General features: G+C 38.9%; 1 protein-coding gene across 1 annotated transcript in view; it reads right to left on the reverse strand.

Annotated features, from left to right (window-relative positions):
* Positions 1 to 21: 21 nt before the first annotated feature.
* The window catches only part of LOC129780614 (armadillo repeat-containing protein gudu), a 43041-nt gene continuing 23994 nt past the window's right edge, over positions 22 to 19068 (reverse strand). Inside the window, exons 2-5 of the mRNA XM_055789074.1 lie at positions 7723 to 8071; positions 7161 to 7667; positions 6709 to 7104; positions 22 to 360 (exon numbers count right to left, since the gene is read on the reverse strand). Of these exons, the coding sequence (XP_055645049.1) occupies positions 226 to 360; positions 6709 to 7104; positions 7161 to 7667; positions 7723 to 8071 (1387 nt within the window). The 3' untranslated portion in view covers positions 22 to 225. The remainder of the gene's footprint in view (positions 361 to 6708; positions 7105 to 7160; positions 7668 to 7722; positions 8072 to 19068) is intronic.

The following is a 19068-nucleotide window of genomic DNA, read 5'->3' on the forward strand; positions in this document are numbered from 1 at the left end:
TCTTCAAAAATAACGAGGCGACTCTCGTCTGAAGTATGCTAGTGTATTTTCACAAGTTGATTTTATTGTCTGAAATATGCTATCTCTGCACGTTAACATGCTGAGCGGAATTCTCAGCGTAAGTACCATATCGTCATCCAAAAATGCTCCTAAATACAACGTGAGTGTGTTGAACAAACAATGTCCGTGAGAGTATGCTATAATGGTGAAATAAATTTTGAGCATCTATTCTCCTCGAAATTCGAGTTCTTCGGCACGCAGTGCCAGTTTTCGGATATTTTGCAGACATCCTGCGGAAGCCTCCTGCAGCTCACGATCCTTAGAGCCAACAGTTTCCAGCAGGAATGGAACCACGCCGCTCTGGGGATGAGAATCAAATACATACAAAAATTGTGAATTGAACAAATTCGAAAGTGAACAAAATACAAAAATGTCTGTCGAATTGTGATGTCATTTCGTTATTCGTGTTCAAAATTATACAGAGTAAAGTCAAAGTGATATTCAAGCGACATCTATGTTTGAGTAGCAGACTTAATATCTTCTCTATTACGTTTGAATGTTTCATGTCCTATATCCAAGCATGAACTACCTTTTCTTTCTCAAATTCCGAAGCATTGTTGATCGTTTAATAGTGTCTCATTACTCAAAATGATACTATTTCGCGAGTGTATAAGTAATTTAATTTTTGTATGCAATACAGCTTTTGTTGCACTTGACTGCAATAAAATTGATTTGAAAATACTTATTCATAGCAAAAAACTAAATTTTAAAATATATTTGATTCTAATTCCGAACACAATATTTGTCACTGACTCGAATTCAGAACACATCTGTTTTAAATTCCGAACAGCACAAATGCGTAGCGATATTGTGACAGTATTATCCACAGGATCTGCGGGGAATCAACGAAGAACTTTTATTTTGCAGATTATTTTTGGGAAATGAAGTCAGATGAGAAAACAGATTCTCAATTAAAGGTTTCTGCGTTCTAAGATTCAGTATTTGGTCTATGTTTCCCATTGACTCTAAGGTTTTGTTTAGCAGTAGAACAAAAACTCGTTTTAAAAGCCTTTTTTCGATCAACCAAGAATATAACACGTTGATCGTAGAATACTACAGAGTTCATTTAGCCGCTATCAGTTCGTCAAACGCCTTTCGGATATTGGATTTACCGCTCGCTTCGAGAATCGAGAGTGGGCAAATTTTTATCATTATGGTGAGCGACTCAGAGCCGTTCAGCTCATACAAGTGAGCTGATCATTTGAAACAGCGCTTCAGCTCAGTTGAATTTTGCGGTTGTTCACACAATTGTATCTGAAACGTAACTACCATGGGACATTGTAAAGCGTATGTTATCTTAATAGACAAACAGAGAAAGAAAAAGAATTGCTTTTGTAATTGTACTAAGACTAAAACGATTTCTAATAATATAATATACAAATACAAATACTGAATGCTAAAATTCAACTTTGGAGATGCTGAATTTAAACAACGGGAGAACCAGGAGTAGCCAAATGGAACCGTTGAAAAATATGAATATTCATGATTTGTGTGCGAAGATAGTAGTATTCGTTTTATTCTAAAAGTCTGTTTGTTTCGCATGTAAGTCCATAACCAGTATAAATCTATTGCCAATCAAATCAATTATCAGCATCGATGGCGGGTGTTTTTTTTATTGCATTGATGCAGCACGTGGCGCGCTGATAAAATTAAATATATGAATTTCATCTGCAAACACCTCATGATAATAATAAACAGTTAAATATAATAATGTTTTTCTCATTTTATAATGCGTTGTATGGAAAATAGAATTAAAAACGAGCGAGCGATTTAATATATTCAAATTAACACCTTTTCCTATTTGGCATCTCTGCTATAGCTAAAGACCGGAGAGGGACTAACGAAAACAAACTGACGTTTAGTGTTGCCACATTTAATCTGTATCAAAGGGGTTAAAAATCTTCCTCATCTGTACTTTTTCCCAAAAATCTGTACCATCGAAAATATTCGTTGTATAGACAGTACTAATTTATTAGCATGAAACAATATTCATTTATTCACTACAAATACTACATTTACCTTTGTAAGTCATTCGGGTGGTTGATGAGGCTTATACACAGTTTTTTCTGAATCTATTTTGCATACTGTGGCATTATTATTGAAATTTTCGAACTGCCGCCACGATGTTTGATCAATTCTTTTGATCCCAAAATAACTTTCATCGTATCGTTGCTGTACCGGTTTCGAAGCTTATTTTTGCTCTGATGATATTCACAAAAAAATAGTGAAGATAGTAAAAACGTTACAAACAAGACAATGAAGCGCCGAAATGTGAGCGAACCGTCAATCCTTTTGAGACATCCAATTTTTGTCCATCAACCCTGCACATGCTCGTATTCTGAAACTGTACAGCACGGGTACGGAATTAATTCTTCAAATCTAGTACATTCTAGAATCTAGGAAACGCTTCTAACACAACGTTGATGCTTTTCACATTGGAAAAGTTTCTGGGATTTAACATTGCCGCAGCCTTGAGCGTCGGAACATCAAAATCGAATCTTATTCTCATTTACTTGATCACCTACAAGAAAAAACTTGTCGTTTTTCGAATGATTATCAAATATAATAGCATTGGACATTGAAACAACGTAAAATTCCTCACATATATTAGTGAGAATGATCAAATAAAAATCATTCAGCTCTTCATGTAGCATTGTGAACTCAGGGTTTTCAGCCTGGAAAACAATTGAAAATTGATCTGGGGCAAAACATACGTCCCACTGTCCGACACGAATCCTTTCAGACGTTCCTTATAAGGAATTCCATTTTTACGAAACTGATCAATCATTGATTGTAAATGCTTTTATGATCAGCAGCATCAAGCGATACTTCGGCGTGAAAGTCGTCATGTACCTTAATGTTCAAATGTAAGAAATTTCACCCATTTGAAAAATCTGTACCAATCTGTACTTTTTGCCGAAAACCTGTACCCTGTGCCATACAGAATCTGTACCAAAAATAACGAAAAAATCTGTACCATTCCAGATAAATCTGTACGTGTGGCAACACTGCTGACTACATATCACGAAGAGCGGGAGACAGATAATTCTTTCGCATATCAAAACTCACAGCTCTCTACAGCTCTGCCGCTTCACAGCTCCGATCAGCTCATCAGCTCTTCAGCTCCGATGTGAGTTGAATTCATTTTCTTGCGCTCGCACATATCTAGAACTATGGTGATTATAAACCAAAGAGGAGCGCTCTCGTTGAGGATTCGAACGAGTTCTCTTCATCAACTTTTTATTTAGTAAATAACTCAACTACAAAAAACGTTCCAATTTGAGTTTGCTATAGAATCCGATAGATGTCAAATACAGATGAGAATGTGTTGGCAGCTAAGTTATGACCAAAAAAGAGAGCCGAAGTAGAGAAATCGATTATGTCACTTACACCCCTTTCATTTTGAGCCCCTCAAATGATGTCCTGAATGTCTTTTTCTACTGTTGTTCCAGTACTGAACTGTCCTTTAAGCCTAATTAGTGAACCATTACTCTATTTGCTGGGAAACAGTGTTTTAACATCAGCTGTTCGGAATTTAAATCATGCGTCGAAACAACTTTAATACTAATTTGATTCAAGATTTCTTCAATAAAAATGACATTCATTCATTGTAGATTCTTACCTTTTCTAGAACTTAACATAAGAACAGCAAACCAAATAGTGAAAAAAATACTAGAGGTTGGTTTTATCTGTGATAAAACCGCAAGGTGGATGTAGAGGAAAAATATCCGAACAACTTTGGAATTAATCTATGATTACAATGTACTGCACACATTGAAGAATCTTTTAATATAAAATGAAGAACCACCTCAATATAACTTCAACAACACTGCCAATCAATTCTGTCAAGTAACGCTTAGTTGGAAAAATGGCATTGACGGAAGAAGACCGTCGTAAATTAATTTTAAAATTTTGTGAGCAAAACAAAGAAAAGTCTAAAAGCGAAGTGCTTCACTACTTCAAGGATCTTGGATTAAAAAAAAGTGTATAGACCGTACTATCAAACTCTTTGAGAATGGAAATACCTTGAAAAGAAAATCCGGTTCTGGCCGAAAATGCACTTTACAAGACAACAAAGTTCGAGCGAAATTGAAGCCAGAAACGGCTGGTCGGTCGGCAAAATCATATCGTGAGCTGGGGAGAAAATATCAGGTTGATCCAAAACGATGATAAAGTTTTTGCACGGAATGGTTATAAAACGGAAAGCGAAAAAACGCGCCTCGGCGGTCGCCGAAAAGCAGTTCAGTACAATTAAATCCACACTACGAGCTTCTTCCCAAACATTTTTCGCTGCTTCCTCGGAATATAAATGTACCATGGACGATGCGACATATTTGACTGTGGAGGGTAATAAATGGCAACATTTCTTTCTTTCTTTCTTCGTTTTAAGAGGCTTTAAACTTTGCATTTCATTCGCCTCTAAATGGCAACCACAATTCTACTAAGAGTCCTCAGATAAAGGGGCAGCATCAGATGTGAAGTTTATCCGTAAGTAAAAGTACCGATGCGCAAATCTATGTGACAAAGTGTATGCCAATCCTCCAAAAATTTCAGTAGAGCCAAATGAAATCTGTTTAAAAACAAGTTCAATGTTCTTTTAGATTGCGAAAAATTACATAACTAGACAATTTTAATTGCTTATGGTCTGTTCATCAAAATGAACTATAAAAATCGATTCTACCTGTTGCCTTCGGTACACGGCATGCCTTTTTTTGGAAAAAGTCGGGGTAGTTCTGAACCAAACTCCAAAAGGTGATCATAAACCGTCATATTTCGAATATAATTATGTAGTTTTTTTTAACACGCCCTTCTCAAATGTTGATGCATAAAAGCTAAATTCGTTACGAAGAATTCAGATTATAATTAGTGTTTATTCAGATAACGTTTAAAATTTCCTCCTAAAACCTGGATCTTTGGTGCATAACCTCATGAAATGAATCAAACTTTTTATTACTTGTGTTGACTTCCTCTTTTTTGAAAATAGTTTGTATGATAAATTATAAGTAGTATCGATACCTGTAAATAATGTTATACGGAAGGGTACACCCCAAAGAATGTCGGGATTTTCTTTATTCGATTATTTATAACATTTAAGCTCAGAAACATTCATATTAAAATAAAGTGTTCGGAATTTGAGTCAAAACGGTATTTCAATTCGGTAGAAATTCTGGAAACATTAAATCGCGCTACACATACAACATCCCATCACCGTGAAGTCAACGTAAAGGGACAAAATATCGAGTATTATCCCATGGAAATCGTATGGTATTCACATACACTATCAATGGCAAATTGGATGGCGACAAAAAAAGTCCTAGAAAATAGTTGACGGGACGGTGACGGTGACGCTGTATTAAGTGCGATTCACATACAACATACACGTCACGTTCACGTCCCGTCACGTCACGATACGTCAATGATTCTACCATGCAATTCTCATGAAAACATTCACATACACCAGCAACGTAACGACCCGTCGGCATACGTTCAACGAAAACGACCGGCAGGGTTTGTAGAAAAGAATAATTGACGGAGACGGACGGCTCGTTTGGTTTTTGTCTGGGCTTTGTGTCTCGGCTTTTGTTTTGATTTGGTTGCACAGTAATTTACATCTACATCGACATTAAGCTAATTGAACAGATCTGTTATGTAACACGTTTAATTAGACATTTTTACCTCTAGTTGGACATTTTTGTAAACATTGAGTTCGGGGCCCAAATTATGGCCCCACATTGAAAGTCGCCACCAGTCGCAAATGTCCAATTACTGGTCAAAACCGACTCCAATGCGACACTGAGTGGTGCCTCAGCATATCGCTTTATAAGTAACTTACTGTACTTTTTATGCCAACATATCTCTTTGGAGCTAAGTCATTCGGAGTGAAAATCATTCGCGACTAGTTGAAAGAATTATTCTATTCATTATTATTGTTGCATAAGGGTCGGACTACGGGGTTTAAGCATTTTAATAATTGAATTCAATGATTCTCATTGAATTTTTCCAAATTTAGAACTGATTCTAGGCATGCTGATTTGAAAGAGGGCATTGCAATTTAAAATTGTTGTAGGTGGCGAAACCATGAATAAAATTAAATAAATCATTCGTTTGGCATTTGACGTGACGGTGCTGGGGGAAGCATTGACTGCATGTGTGAATTGGTGGAGACGTTGACGGAACGTAGACGTTCTTCTCCGTAACGTGCTATGTGAATCGCACATTAGTAGCGCATTTCATACTCTTACTGGAAAGACGACGATGATGTTGAATTAAAGAGGATTTAAACTTTTCAGTTCATTCATATATAATGGCAGGTTTACATTAGGGAGATCTATAGCTATAGATGGATTTATTCACGTGAATATAGGTGTAAACGGGTGAGAATAAATATGATACACTTATTCCAGGTATATATAACTTGAATAAATTCAGCATATGTAAACGCTTGTGAATTTCTCACTGGTGAGAAATCACTAAAGTTGGATGCAGTTCTACTTCAGGTGAATAAATTCACCGAAAATATGAATATATTCATTATAGAAGTTCACGCTAGTGTAAACAGTTGATGCGATTTCTATGAATCTCATCATATTTCTTCACATGAATATATCACTAGTCTAAACCCACCCTAACACTGAAAAGAAAACTCACCTGATGCATCGTGATGCAGTTTTGGGGATCCTCCGAGAGCTTCTGCAGAGCCATTGCCGTAGTCCGGTGAACGCGTGGATTATTGCTGACCATGTACCCGACAATGGGGGTGACGGTCCGCAGTCGTCCAAGCTCTTGAGTGTTCGATGCGTACGGTGCACAGCTGGCGATAGCCGCCGCCAAGTTTTCCCGCAGTAGATCATCGGTGGTGTACACAAGATGGGCAAGCATCGAGATTACCTTGTGATCCGACAGGACCGACAAATTCTCTCTATCTTTAGCGATGGTAGCAATCGCCGCGCATACTGCCGAAAGCACAAAATTGTCACGCGAGCTGAGCAAACCAACAACTAACTCCAAAGCACCAACAAAACTTCTGACCAACTCTCCTGAGTCCTGGAATGATTCGGAGCAACATTAGAGCTATAGAGAATTATAATCGTTGCACAAACCTTAGCGTTTTCGATGCATGGGCAGAGTGCCCAAGCAGCGTGCGCTTGTACTTTTGGGTTTGAATTCTTCAGAAGTGACCAAATCAAACGTATTGCGTCTAGCTCTTCCATTATTGTCATACTTTCCGGTTCAGAAGCGCACTCCTTCAATGTTTTGGCTATATTCTCCAGCAAAGGTGCATGTGTCATATTGAGTAAATTTACTAGTAGTGGAATTCCTCCACATACTCTAAGAATTTCACGATTATTTTGATATTTAACACATTCTGAGATAGCTCCGACCGCGTTGGTGAGCACGTCCTCACTTTCATCGTTCAGCAGTTGGACCAAAACCTGAACTGTTTTCAGTTGGTCCAATTTCTTTACATTGGCTTCGCATGCGGCACATTTCCACAGCGCACCAGTGGCTGCAGCCAGCAGCGGTTTGTTATCCCGCACTGTTTTATCCCGAGCGATACCTACCAGCGGTTCCAAGCCCCCCGAATCACGAACCATATCGCTGGCGGTCTAAAAGAACACTCTAAACCTGTATTATTTCCGTTTCGCAACAGTCGATACATACCTTATCGCTAGCACATTTGAAAATGGCCGAACTGCATTGCCGCTTCAGGTCCAAATTATCCGATGTGAGATGCGACACGATGTCGTAGATCATTCCCTCGGTGGTTATCGCCAGCTGATAGTTGGCCTGCGAGGCGCACTGCTGTATGGTACCCATAGTCGGAACGACGATGTCGATGTGGACGCTCTTCAGCAAACGACCCATTAGCGGAACGATGCCTCCCTTGCACATCAGCTCCTTGTTGTGCCGAGATTCGGACAGAGACCAGAGGGCTCTTGCGCCCGCTCTGGCCATGTCCAACATCTCGCGTTCGTCCTCGCCCAGCTGGTCCCGCTGCGATCGAAGTACGCTGGAAGAGAGGAGGAAGGCATTAACTTAGTTGATAAACTCAATATATGAGTATTCGTTGTGTTGTGAAATGAGGGTTTCCTATTTTTTAGATTTTGTATTGAATGGAGGACTACGTTCAACAGGAATATATAAGTGGCAAAATGGAAATTTAGAATTGAACATGTATGAAATAATAAAAGATTTTGAACGCCTGTAACTCGACCATTCCTTGATATATTGCAAACATGTTGGCATCAATGGATTAGATATATTTCTACGCTTCAATCACAAAAAAGATAGTTAAATTTTTAAAAATAAATTATTGAATAATTGTAAAATGACAAGCATCGTCTAGACGCGTTGTGATAGTTCACACTATGTTTTGGTACGAACCCACCTCGATTCTAGTACCGCACCACACATATACAGATCTTTATTAAACAATTCTTATTGAACTTTCAGAATACCTTCTTGCATACGATAAGTTGAGGATAATATAGTATTGTCGATTTGAATTTTAAAGTAAAAAGACATGTATCCGATCCGTGCGAATTGGATTGATTGAGATTGGCCAAAAGGAGCGACTACAGTAGCAACGGAATACAACCGATCCTATCTTTCAATCAAATCAGGAAAATAAGTAAATGAAGCCACCTTATAAATATTGGCCTCACTTTAGTGAACCTCAGTATCGCACCAATCAGCGAGCAGGTAACATTCTTTCCTAATGCTGATATCACACACAACGGTTTAGCTCATTGCTCAGTTCCTGAAGAAAAGCGAAAGATTACGTCGCAACTTCTGTGTGATTCTCCTGCCAGCCAGTATACATAGATTTAAAGTATGCATAGATTAGCGATCAGTCTTTTTCTATCCGGGAAGTAGTCAACACCATGAACCAAAAAGAAGAATCCGAAAAGCAGAAAGATCAAATCCAAGGTCAGCAACAGGAGCGATAGCAAAGCAACAACATCCACAGAAACAACTTCAGTAGCAGCATTAGCATCGTCAGCAGCATAGAACGAGTTTCAATTTTCCTGTCACAATCTGAATGAAAATACCACCGTTTGACCGTTTTACCGTCCAAAGTTTACCAAGCAGAAGGAGTTAATTCATCCGTTCTTTTCAAAGCTATTTTGCAATTTCAAGCATTCAGCGATACGTTTCCATAGTGTGCCACTAGACGGGAGGTTCTGCTCTCGTGCTATCGATTCAACACACACAATGATGCAAGACTGTTCGGTTGAGACACCCCATCGATTTTCATGTCGTCTGGTGGAGAGTGCTTTGGATTTTTGCATCATACGTACACTTTGATGTTGTTTTTTTGTGAATATCACTTCTCCTCTGATAAGTAAACTGACCTTAAAAGAAGCGATCGACTTCGTGTTGAATTTTTTCACTACATCATCATCATCAAAATGTTTCTATTCCTCTTGTCATTGCAAAAACAAGAGCTGCATGAACATTTAAAGTAGTTAAGAAATGATCCACGCCTGTTCGGTGGCACGAGGGACCCTTTTCTAAGAACAATAGTTGAAAAACTGAAACAAAAGATTCGTGAAGGAATCACTCCCTGTAAATACCGAAACTTCGCTACAACAATACGGACCACCGCATCGATCCATGGGTACTAAGCGTCTGGTTTGTGCTGGTTCCATCTGACCGACAGTGGACTCCGTTTGGAAAGCGGCGACACTGGAACAACAGTAAAAAACTTTGAAAATGATTATTAGAAGAGTGCAAGCAGCAAGCATTTGCGAAACACTGTAAAGCACCAGCCTCCCCTACAGAGTGACAAAAAGGTAGTTGTGCCAAATACTACAAAAGCGTGTCGAATAAAAAAAAAACATTTGCCAACCCGCACAACAATTGTCGCGAACCGTGTTTCAGGAAATAACTCAGAGCCTACGGCCAGCTTGAAGAAGGCTAAAAATTTAGGTTTCCCACCCTCTCTTAAATGATTGGTTCAAGTACCACCTCTTTCGAGGACAAATCGCCGCGTTCGTTCCAGCTAGACGACTGGTATTGTACTGTTACCTAATTTGTTTCCTTTTTAAGGATTGGAGAACCACGAGATTTTAGGGGGACCGAACAGTACATAAATAATATTTTCAATTTTCTAGTAAAATAAATAATATTTTTAATATCCACTATTTTATTTCTTGTCCATTAATCTTTTAAGAATACATAACTAACTAAACGAAAAAAATATTCAAAATTGAAAAAAAGGGACATGCAAGTCAAATGGAGAAGGGGTCCTAAAATCCAATGTCCTGGCGTATACGATTTCAGTCCTTCTGGTTATCCGAAACAAGAAAAAATACAATAAACCAGTAAACACGCCGCTATATTATGAATAAGTTTAAGTCAAAATGGCAGTTGTTTGAAAATAAAAAGCTGCTGTCATGTTTTAGCACGATTTTATGAAGATTTCATTTTTCTTTTTTTATATTGGATCAAACGATATAGATGTATATAGAATGTCGTGTACACCAGTTTGGAAAAAAAAATCGAGAAAAACCGTGTTTTGTGTCAAGGACGCACTGGATAGGATATCGCGCCACTAAAATGGCTATAATTCGGTTCATAATTGTCTGTCTGAGTGTCTAAAATTCAGTAGTATTAAAAAATAATCTTTTTTTTTTTCATTTTTCCAGATTAGAATAAAGGGTGTTCCATATCAATTGAACCACGGAAAAAAACGCTGTAGAAAATTACCCATTGGGTATTTTCTCTTGAAAATTTGGATAGAAGTAGTTTAGAGTGTATTGTTTACACTTTATTTTGATCGCTGTCAGTTTTTCGAAAATTGGAAAAATGGCGTCTACCGAAAAGCAACGTCGCGAATAGATTTTGCAGAAGCAACTGGAAAATTTTCAATCGGGACATCTGGAAACAATTCGGAATCGTTCAGTTAATGGTTAGTCGTGTGACTAAACGTTACTACGAAACTCTGAGCATCGAGCGGAAGAAAAAATGCGATCAGAATGGATGTTCTATCAGCGATCAGGATCACAAGCGTGTCGTGAAAGAGATTAAGCAGAATATCAATGCTTCGATCATGGGTGTGGCCAAAAAGTTGAATCTGTCCAAGTCTTTCGTTCAGAAGGCCTAGAACCGGGAGAAAATGCATACGTACAAAGTTCAGAAGGCTCCAAATCGTGACGGACGGCAAAAAACTGTAGGAAAGTCACGAGCTCGGAAACTTTACAACTAGATGCTGACGAAGTGTCATTGTCTGTCAAGGCGGACTTCCGACAGCTTCCGGGGTACTGTTCTTCTTCGCCCAGTACAAATTAAATGTTCTGAAGGAACAGAAGCAGAAACTTTCATAGTTTGCTAAGAAATACATGATTTGTCAAGCAAACTGCTCATGCGGCGAACGGAGCGCGCCGTTTCGTGACTACCGTGAGTATAAACAGATAAATCTACCTCAAGGAATGTCTACAGAAGCCTCTGTTTCCTCTGTTGAAGCAACACGAGGGCCCTGCGAACCTCTGGCCGGATCTAGTTTCGTGCAATATTCATAGGATGTCCTGGAGTGGTACGAAGCCAACGGGGTCACTTTTGTACCCAAGGACATGAGCCTCATGACATCGAGGGACTAGAAACTATCCAATACTTCATTAGCAGGATCGTCTTTGTGAATTTTCTTCATTATTTGCTGAGTTCTGTGAGATGTTATTGTAAGTAGGTTATGCGCACTTGTTGCGTATTGTTTACTGATGTTCGGTGCTTTCAATGAAAATGTTTGCACCTTCCATAAATTCAGAAGCAATGTTCCATTCATGTTACTGAACTGGCAGCAATCAACTACGCATTGGGGATGATTTCGAAAAAAAAAGCCTGCAGACTACCACAAATAAATAAGGTTATTAGAGAGAAGGCGGGGAAGACAGCTACCCGAGGTAAGATGGCCACTCACTAGCTTATTGAAACAATCAACTACTGGACAATTATAATACATTATTTTAATGTATTGCATTACCCTCAAATATGTACACCCATTTGGTTGTGTGTATAGGTGAAACGTTATGATAAAACAACAAAAATAACTTTTTCAGATGTTTGTAGGTACAAATATTGTAAGGAGTGATGATACTCTCACATATTCATACACATTTCCACACATACACGCACTCTTCACCCACAAACTCATAAAGACGAAAGTTACGAATCGTTCATTCTGAAAGTCACGTAGGATTTTGTACGATCTGTCGAGAAATAAACGAGCTATAAGCATTCTGAAAACCCAACAGTAAATACAGGGACGGATGACCTTCGGATTAAAGTCCTTTAAAATAAGAACAGAGCAGCAGGAAATACATAGCTCATCGTGTTGCTCCTTAGTTATTTCTCTATGCAATGCAGATGTAACGTCAGTCAATTTTCAACATCAGTTATCAACTAAAGAAAGCAGTTCTTGCTACCGAGAAATTTCGTTAATGCCATCCTGCATACAATGTGTTGTAATTTGAAGCCACTTTTAATTCGGAAACCATACATGGTTTTGTGAAAACTGAATGATCAATTTAAAAAAACCCCAACCACCAATAAGTTCAAGAACAAGCATAAACAAAAAAAACAGTTTATATTATATGTCATATTATGTCACTTTAGAATGCATTGGTATTGTGAAAAACTTTTAATAATTCTTCTTTGAATGGTTTAATGGCCCTGAAAAGCGCCGTGCAGTCTGTATAAACAAACTTTTTCTTTCTTCTACCTGCTGCCGTTTTGCGATTGCGTTTGCCACTCGCTGAAATTAGTTGTTGCTTTGATGAGCGCCGAACCGAAGCTGCTCTGTTCTTGATGCGTGTTTTCTGATTGTCGTGAGCAGCTTTGCAAGCCAACTCGAGCACTCCGACGGTCGAAACTCTATAATCGCTGTTAGGTATACTGGTGCTCCGGCACCAATCCGTTCGGCCTAGTTACCCTTGCGGAGCAATCAGTGAATGCGACCAACAGGAAACTGGAGACCTGCACGGTTCGAGTGAGACTTTGCCTTTCCCTTAACTTGTCCTCCTTTGTTACGTCCACACGTCCACCGTACGATGCCGTACAACCACACTGGTTTACGGTTTGAAAGAAAATGAGATATTTTTTTTGGGATCCGCGCGTTTTATAGACTAGCGGTACACGAAAATATACATTTTTGATACGAAAATATATCAAAAAAATACATTCATTACGATTTGTTCGCTCGTTGGATTCACATGCAGGCTAAAAACGGTCCTTTTCAGGATCACAAAATTATCTTCAAACTAAAGAGTTTATTGTTTTGTTATCACTCGATATCCCCATCTTGTTCGGCTAAACCTTTCTGTTTAGCGATTGCGTTTGCCACTCGCCACAGCTTTCACAGTTGGAAAATTTCTTCCCATCCAGCTTGTGACATATTGTACAGTAAATTACATTCAATGGCAGAAAAAGAAAACTTAGTACTCGTGGTTTTGAAAAAAACCATTTCGAACGCCCTCGATGCCGCTTTGTTCTGGATTTGCCACCAAAGCAGTTTGTATAAAGAACAAACTTTTTTCTTCTGCTACCAGCTGTTGTTTTGCGATTGCGTTCGCCACTCGCCACTCGCTGCAACTGCACGTTGTCTTGATGTCCACCGAACCGAATGTGTTCTGTTCTGAATGCGGGTTTTCTTATCGTCGCCAGCAGCTTTGCCAGCTAACTCGATCACTTCGGCGGCCGAAACTATATAACGCCAGCTAGGTGGACTGCTACTAACGCGCTCGACCTAGCTACCCTTGCGGGAACTCCAGACCGACACGGTTCGAGCGGGTTTTGCCTTTCCCTTCACTTTTCCTCCTTTACCATGTCCAGACATGGCTGCTTGGGTTGGTTTGTTGATGTGTTGTGATGCGAACTGATTTGGTGTACGGTTTGAATGAGAATGATCGTTACGGCAGCGGAGCGGAGATTTTTAAGCTGACTGGCTGGCTCGCTGGCTTGTGCTCCCGTGGCCGAGTGGTTACCGTCATAACTAACATGCCGGGTTTTCCGTTTCGATTCCCGTTCTGGTCGGGGGAATTTTTCGTCAAAGAAATTTCCTCCGACTTGCACTGTGATCACGCGTATTCTAGAGCTTGCCACTCAGAATGCATTCAAGGCGTGTTATTTGGCATAGAAATCTCAACTAAGTACTAATAAAAATGACGCAAGTAATACTACGTTGAGACGGCGAAGTTCCTCTAGAAACGTTAGTGCCATTGAAGAAGAAGAAGAAGGCTGGCTCGAGAATTACGCATGTGTGAGACTGCGACCAATGTTTCGTTCATTTTTTTTTCTTTTTCCTTTCAAATCGTGCTTCATTCTATTTCGCTACTGCTCTGGTTGCCCGTTTTGGTCGGTACGATTTGAGGAGCACAAAATGGGACAATCAAAAATGGGCACATAGTGCATTTGGACAATGCTTGATATTTCACAATTATTCAATTATTTATCTCAAGAAAAATGAAATGTTATTCGTTATGATAGATGCGTAGATATATTTCCTATCAATTGATGCAAAAACCTTTGCGATCTATTGAGAAATGCAAAAACCTTTGCGATCTATTGAGAAATGCTCGAGTTATAAGCGTTCCAAAGCTTGCATTTTTTTCTACTTGTTCAGTGCCTAGATTTCCATTTCACCCCCTATATCTTCCGGTTAGACGTAGTCCTACGTCAAAATGCAGCAAGCAATCGTGAGATTGCACGATGCATCATTTTACACTCCCCGACCATCTTCATTCGGGACTGATAGTGAACATAACAAAACAAAGAGAGGAAAACAACATTCAATGAATGAATACTCCTTTGGAAAGATCGCACGAAACAAAATAACGAGTGAGTCAAAATAGACTGAATCTGCGTGTATGTATGATTTTATTTTCCCTTGTACTATTTTCCATGTCAGCATTCAAGTGCACATGAATCCACCTTCCCGCTCACCAATAACTTGCGTTAATATGGTCTTTTGCGTTGGCCTAGATTGTTTATTACTAGAAACAAAAAAAATGTCATTGTAATAGTGCACAAGAAACAACTCGATTTCAACTATCTATGTTAAAAATATTTTACTGCCGCGATCGAGGCTCAACGATTGCTATTTGAGTGAAAAACGAATAATTTTACAGACACTCGCTGGCTCAAGCAAAAGTTTGCAGTTTGATTCTATCACCATCTAACGTCGTTCCGAGAGGCAAATGAGAGAATGCAAAATTCTCTGAGAATAGATGAGCGGAATCGAGACAGTATTTTTCCATTTAACTCGAGTATGAACTTCGTGAAGATGATAGAGGAATGTTTTCTGTCTCAAATAAAGTGAGGCATAAACGGAAATAGAAGGGTGAGTTTTATCTGTGAATGAGTATTGTTGAACGAATTTCGATGCGATTTTGCCTATACCTGCTTCTGATACAATTTGCGGTTAAATGCTCCTCTAATTTACTCCAAACTTTGAAAATTCGGCTGAACGTATCACTATGAAACGTTCACAGATTTTTAGGAAATACACTAGGCTAAAAATTTCTCTGCAAACATTAGAACTTACTGCGATATTTGCAGAATTACAGTGGGTTTTGTGAAGCACTATAAAAATCCAGATTTTGACACTTTTTTGAAATCGATGCAAAACATGTATATATTTTTTTTGTCGTCAAAGTAACAAATTATCCTTATGTAGAATTTATTGGAGTTTTCAAAACTGCCTCTCGATTTGTGGTGCGATTGTTGTTTATTGAATTATTCATCATTAAAGACGAAGGGGTAATTTTTCTTTCATACTGAAATATCTCTGTGTGGGAAGGTCCTACAGGAACGTTCTTGGAAACAAACAAAAGCGGATTCATAAGATTAATTGGATTTACTGTCGAGTTGATTAGCAAAAAATTGTGTTAGTCCTGAATATTCTTGAAAAAACAAAGAATAATCGATTTTTCATTTCTTTTCTATATTGTTGCCCACTACACCTACACACACCAAGATAAAAATATGTACGTAAAATCTTCTAATATCTGAAGGTTGTAGCTTCAAAATGATGCGCATCCCATCGAGCAGTGCGTTGATTTTTCACGAGGTTTCAGCATGTCAAAAATCACTTGAAATTTCCGACTTCGCACTCTCTTTCTCTAATTTTATTGTCAAGTGTATATAATACAAATGATGTACACGTCTTGAGGAAAATAGCATTTTCAGCTATTTTTCGGCTCATTTAATGTATTAAATCGTAAATTAACTTTGGGTGTACGGCAAGAATCACAAGTTATTTCATGTGGCCATCTCACCCCTAGTGGTGGCCAACTTTACCCGGCATGATTCAAGTAGCACCATTTTCATACCTTTTTTGATTTATCATATAACATTATGAAATAGGAAGTAAACTTACTAAAAATCAACGTGATTGCGGAAAACATCCTAGATATCGATGCTGACATGAAGGAATTCTTCAATTTTGTATACATTGTGTTGGATTGTACTCCATGCTTAGGGTGGCCGTCTTATCCCGTAAACATTGACTTTATTCGAGAAATGAATAGATTTATGTCTAAACAGTACACGCTAGATTTGCATCTCCGCACAATATTTCTCGTGGACAGCAATAGCAGTGGATTTGGAAACGAATACAATAACATTGATAACGATAACGCAAAGTGAGTCGATAATTATTGCGACACTTTAAATTTATTGATAAATACATATCGAAATAAAACCTAAGTTTCTCAGTAGTTTAGAATATATATTTATTTCAGCTTACATACGTCGGTTAAATTGAGTTTGAGTAATAAGTTCCTCAATTTTCAATGCCCTCCATCAGAGCTGAGAGGTTTATTTCAGATTTTTACCATTTTCACATCAATTGTTATTTCGTCCTTCGCTGCTACCTTAGGACTTCGGAATGAATCTCAACAGCTTCTTCTATTTGAAATGGTCGTCTACTGCAAACTTGTCCTTACCCACGAAATATTCCTGTCCCGAGAACTGCTGAAAATTCGCTTTGATGAAGGTCTCATCATCAATGACACAGCATCGGTATTTCGTTAGCAGCTTCGTGTTGAATTTACGGACGCGCGTTTTGGCAACACACTGCTGGCGTTCGTCCCGATTTGGGGAGATCTGCAAAATGAATGTTTTCAATTCGGATCGTGTCTTGGCCCTCTGGAATAAATATTGCACTACCAAAAAAAATGTTTGGCCAATTCTCGCGTCGAAAGGTTCAGATTCCGCTTCAAATCAGCAATCACAATCATATTTGAAACTAAGTCTTCTGTCACGTCCAGCTGCCCGCATGGACTCTTTATATTCCCTCCCAAGGATGGCTCAATTTCAGCCTTTCTATATTAGCTAGTAAAGGAAAACACACTATTATAGGTTAGACGGTGAGACGGCGTTTATTAGCTCGGTTCTGACCTACTTCCCTAGCTCCTATTTTGTATTACAGTACTCACAGGTGTATTGGGTATTGTGTCAGGGCCCGCCGCTGCCTCTGCATCCGCTGGACCAGTTCCAGACCGAAACGTTGCACTGGTTAGGGGTGTTCTGTATCGCCGTAACCTCCGCCTCTTCTAGACCAGTTTCTGACCGGAATATTGCCCCGGTTGGGTATAAGAATGCTGCTTCTTTTGGCTCGATATCTCCTCGAACTCCCGTTGCTTGACTGGTGCACAGGAACCGGGATGTTCCACTGGTTTCCGTTTGTCGGCACAGTCACTGCTAGCGCGTACCACAGAACTCACGCACAAATGAACTCCGACGTTTTATCTAGTGGAGTCTGAAGACAACTTTTCAGACAGGTTTATCAATGGTGATGGATGTAATACGTCTATTCTCTATCCCGTGTCTCAAGCAAGTGCCCGATCTTCTCAGGCCGGAATTTCCACCAATCAGCCGAGTAATAATTGGGATCGATTTATCCCGCCAGGAATCCACTCGTACCAATCGTAAAGCCTTTTATTTTGTGGTGTGTAGTGTTGTGCTGTTGTGTTGTTGTGCTGCTGTATATAAACCCTGGTTTCGTGTAGTGTTTGTTGCCTGTGCGCCGTCCTTTTAATTCTAGCTAGCTCGTCTTTTATTAATTAAATTTTTATTTCGTTTCATATAGGTTTTATTTTTATCAATTGGGTGCATAGTTTTAGTTTTGTGTAAATGTCCCTAAGTAGCTTATTTATTTTTCCCATAGATGTGTGTTTTGCCTTTTTTTTCCTATATTTTAATGCGTGTGTTGAAATAGAACCCCGAACAACATAAACGAACAGGTGACCTGTCACATATTCAACAATTCCCCGTAGGAGCGATGCGGTAACCTAGGATTTTGCATGTGGGTGAACAAAATACTTTCGCGAACAGTTTGTTGATTTCATTTCATCTCGACCGAAATCTCACTGACAACTGCGAAACTAAGCGGATGTAAGTAAGAATACTAAAGAGAAACTTGGCAATATTTGTCTAATTTCGGTCAAGTATGAAAAAAGTTACGCAAGATCGAAAGTGTCGTAATTGTCATTATCGACTTTTTCTTTATATGGATTTTATCTTTGTGATTCTTCAGAGATCTAGTTTGAGAATCTAATTACTTTTTGTCCATTCATCATTTCGCGACAACCAGTCGAGAACCAGACGTTCACAACGGCCTTGATATACAAGGTTACAAGGTGACAGCGGCCACACTCCAATGAGACAACGATTACATATTTCCATATTCCACATCCGACCATTACCTCAACCTCTAAACTCTAGTAAACGGCGATTAATCGGTCGAATCCTTAAGTATCATATCATAGTTTAAATCTACAGCAAAAAAGGAATTATCGACTAAAGGGTGTTCCACATCAAATTGCATCACGGACAAAACGCTGTATGAAATTACCTGGTTGACCGATCCTTTTCAAATTTTCAGACAATAAAATGTAACCCATTAGTAAGCTTTTGGCACATTTATTTCATTCAACTTCAATACCATAACCGTACGCTCGCACCTTACGCATAATTCCACTCGTTAGGCTCTGTACAACATCTGGGTGC

This window comes from Toxorhynchites rutilus, chromosome 3, assembly GCF_029784135.1.
Source record: "Toxorhynchites rutilus septentrionalis strain SRP chromosome 3, ASM2978413v1, whole genome shotgun sequence".
NCBI lineage: Eukaryota > Metazoa > Arthropoda > Insecta > Diptera > Culicidae > Toxorhynchites > Toxorhynchites rutilus.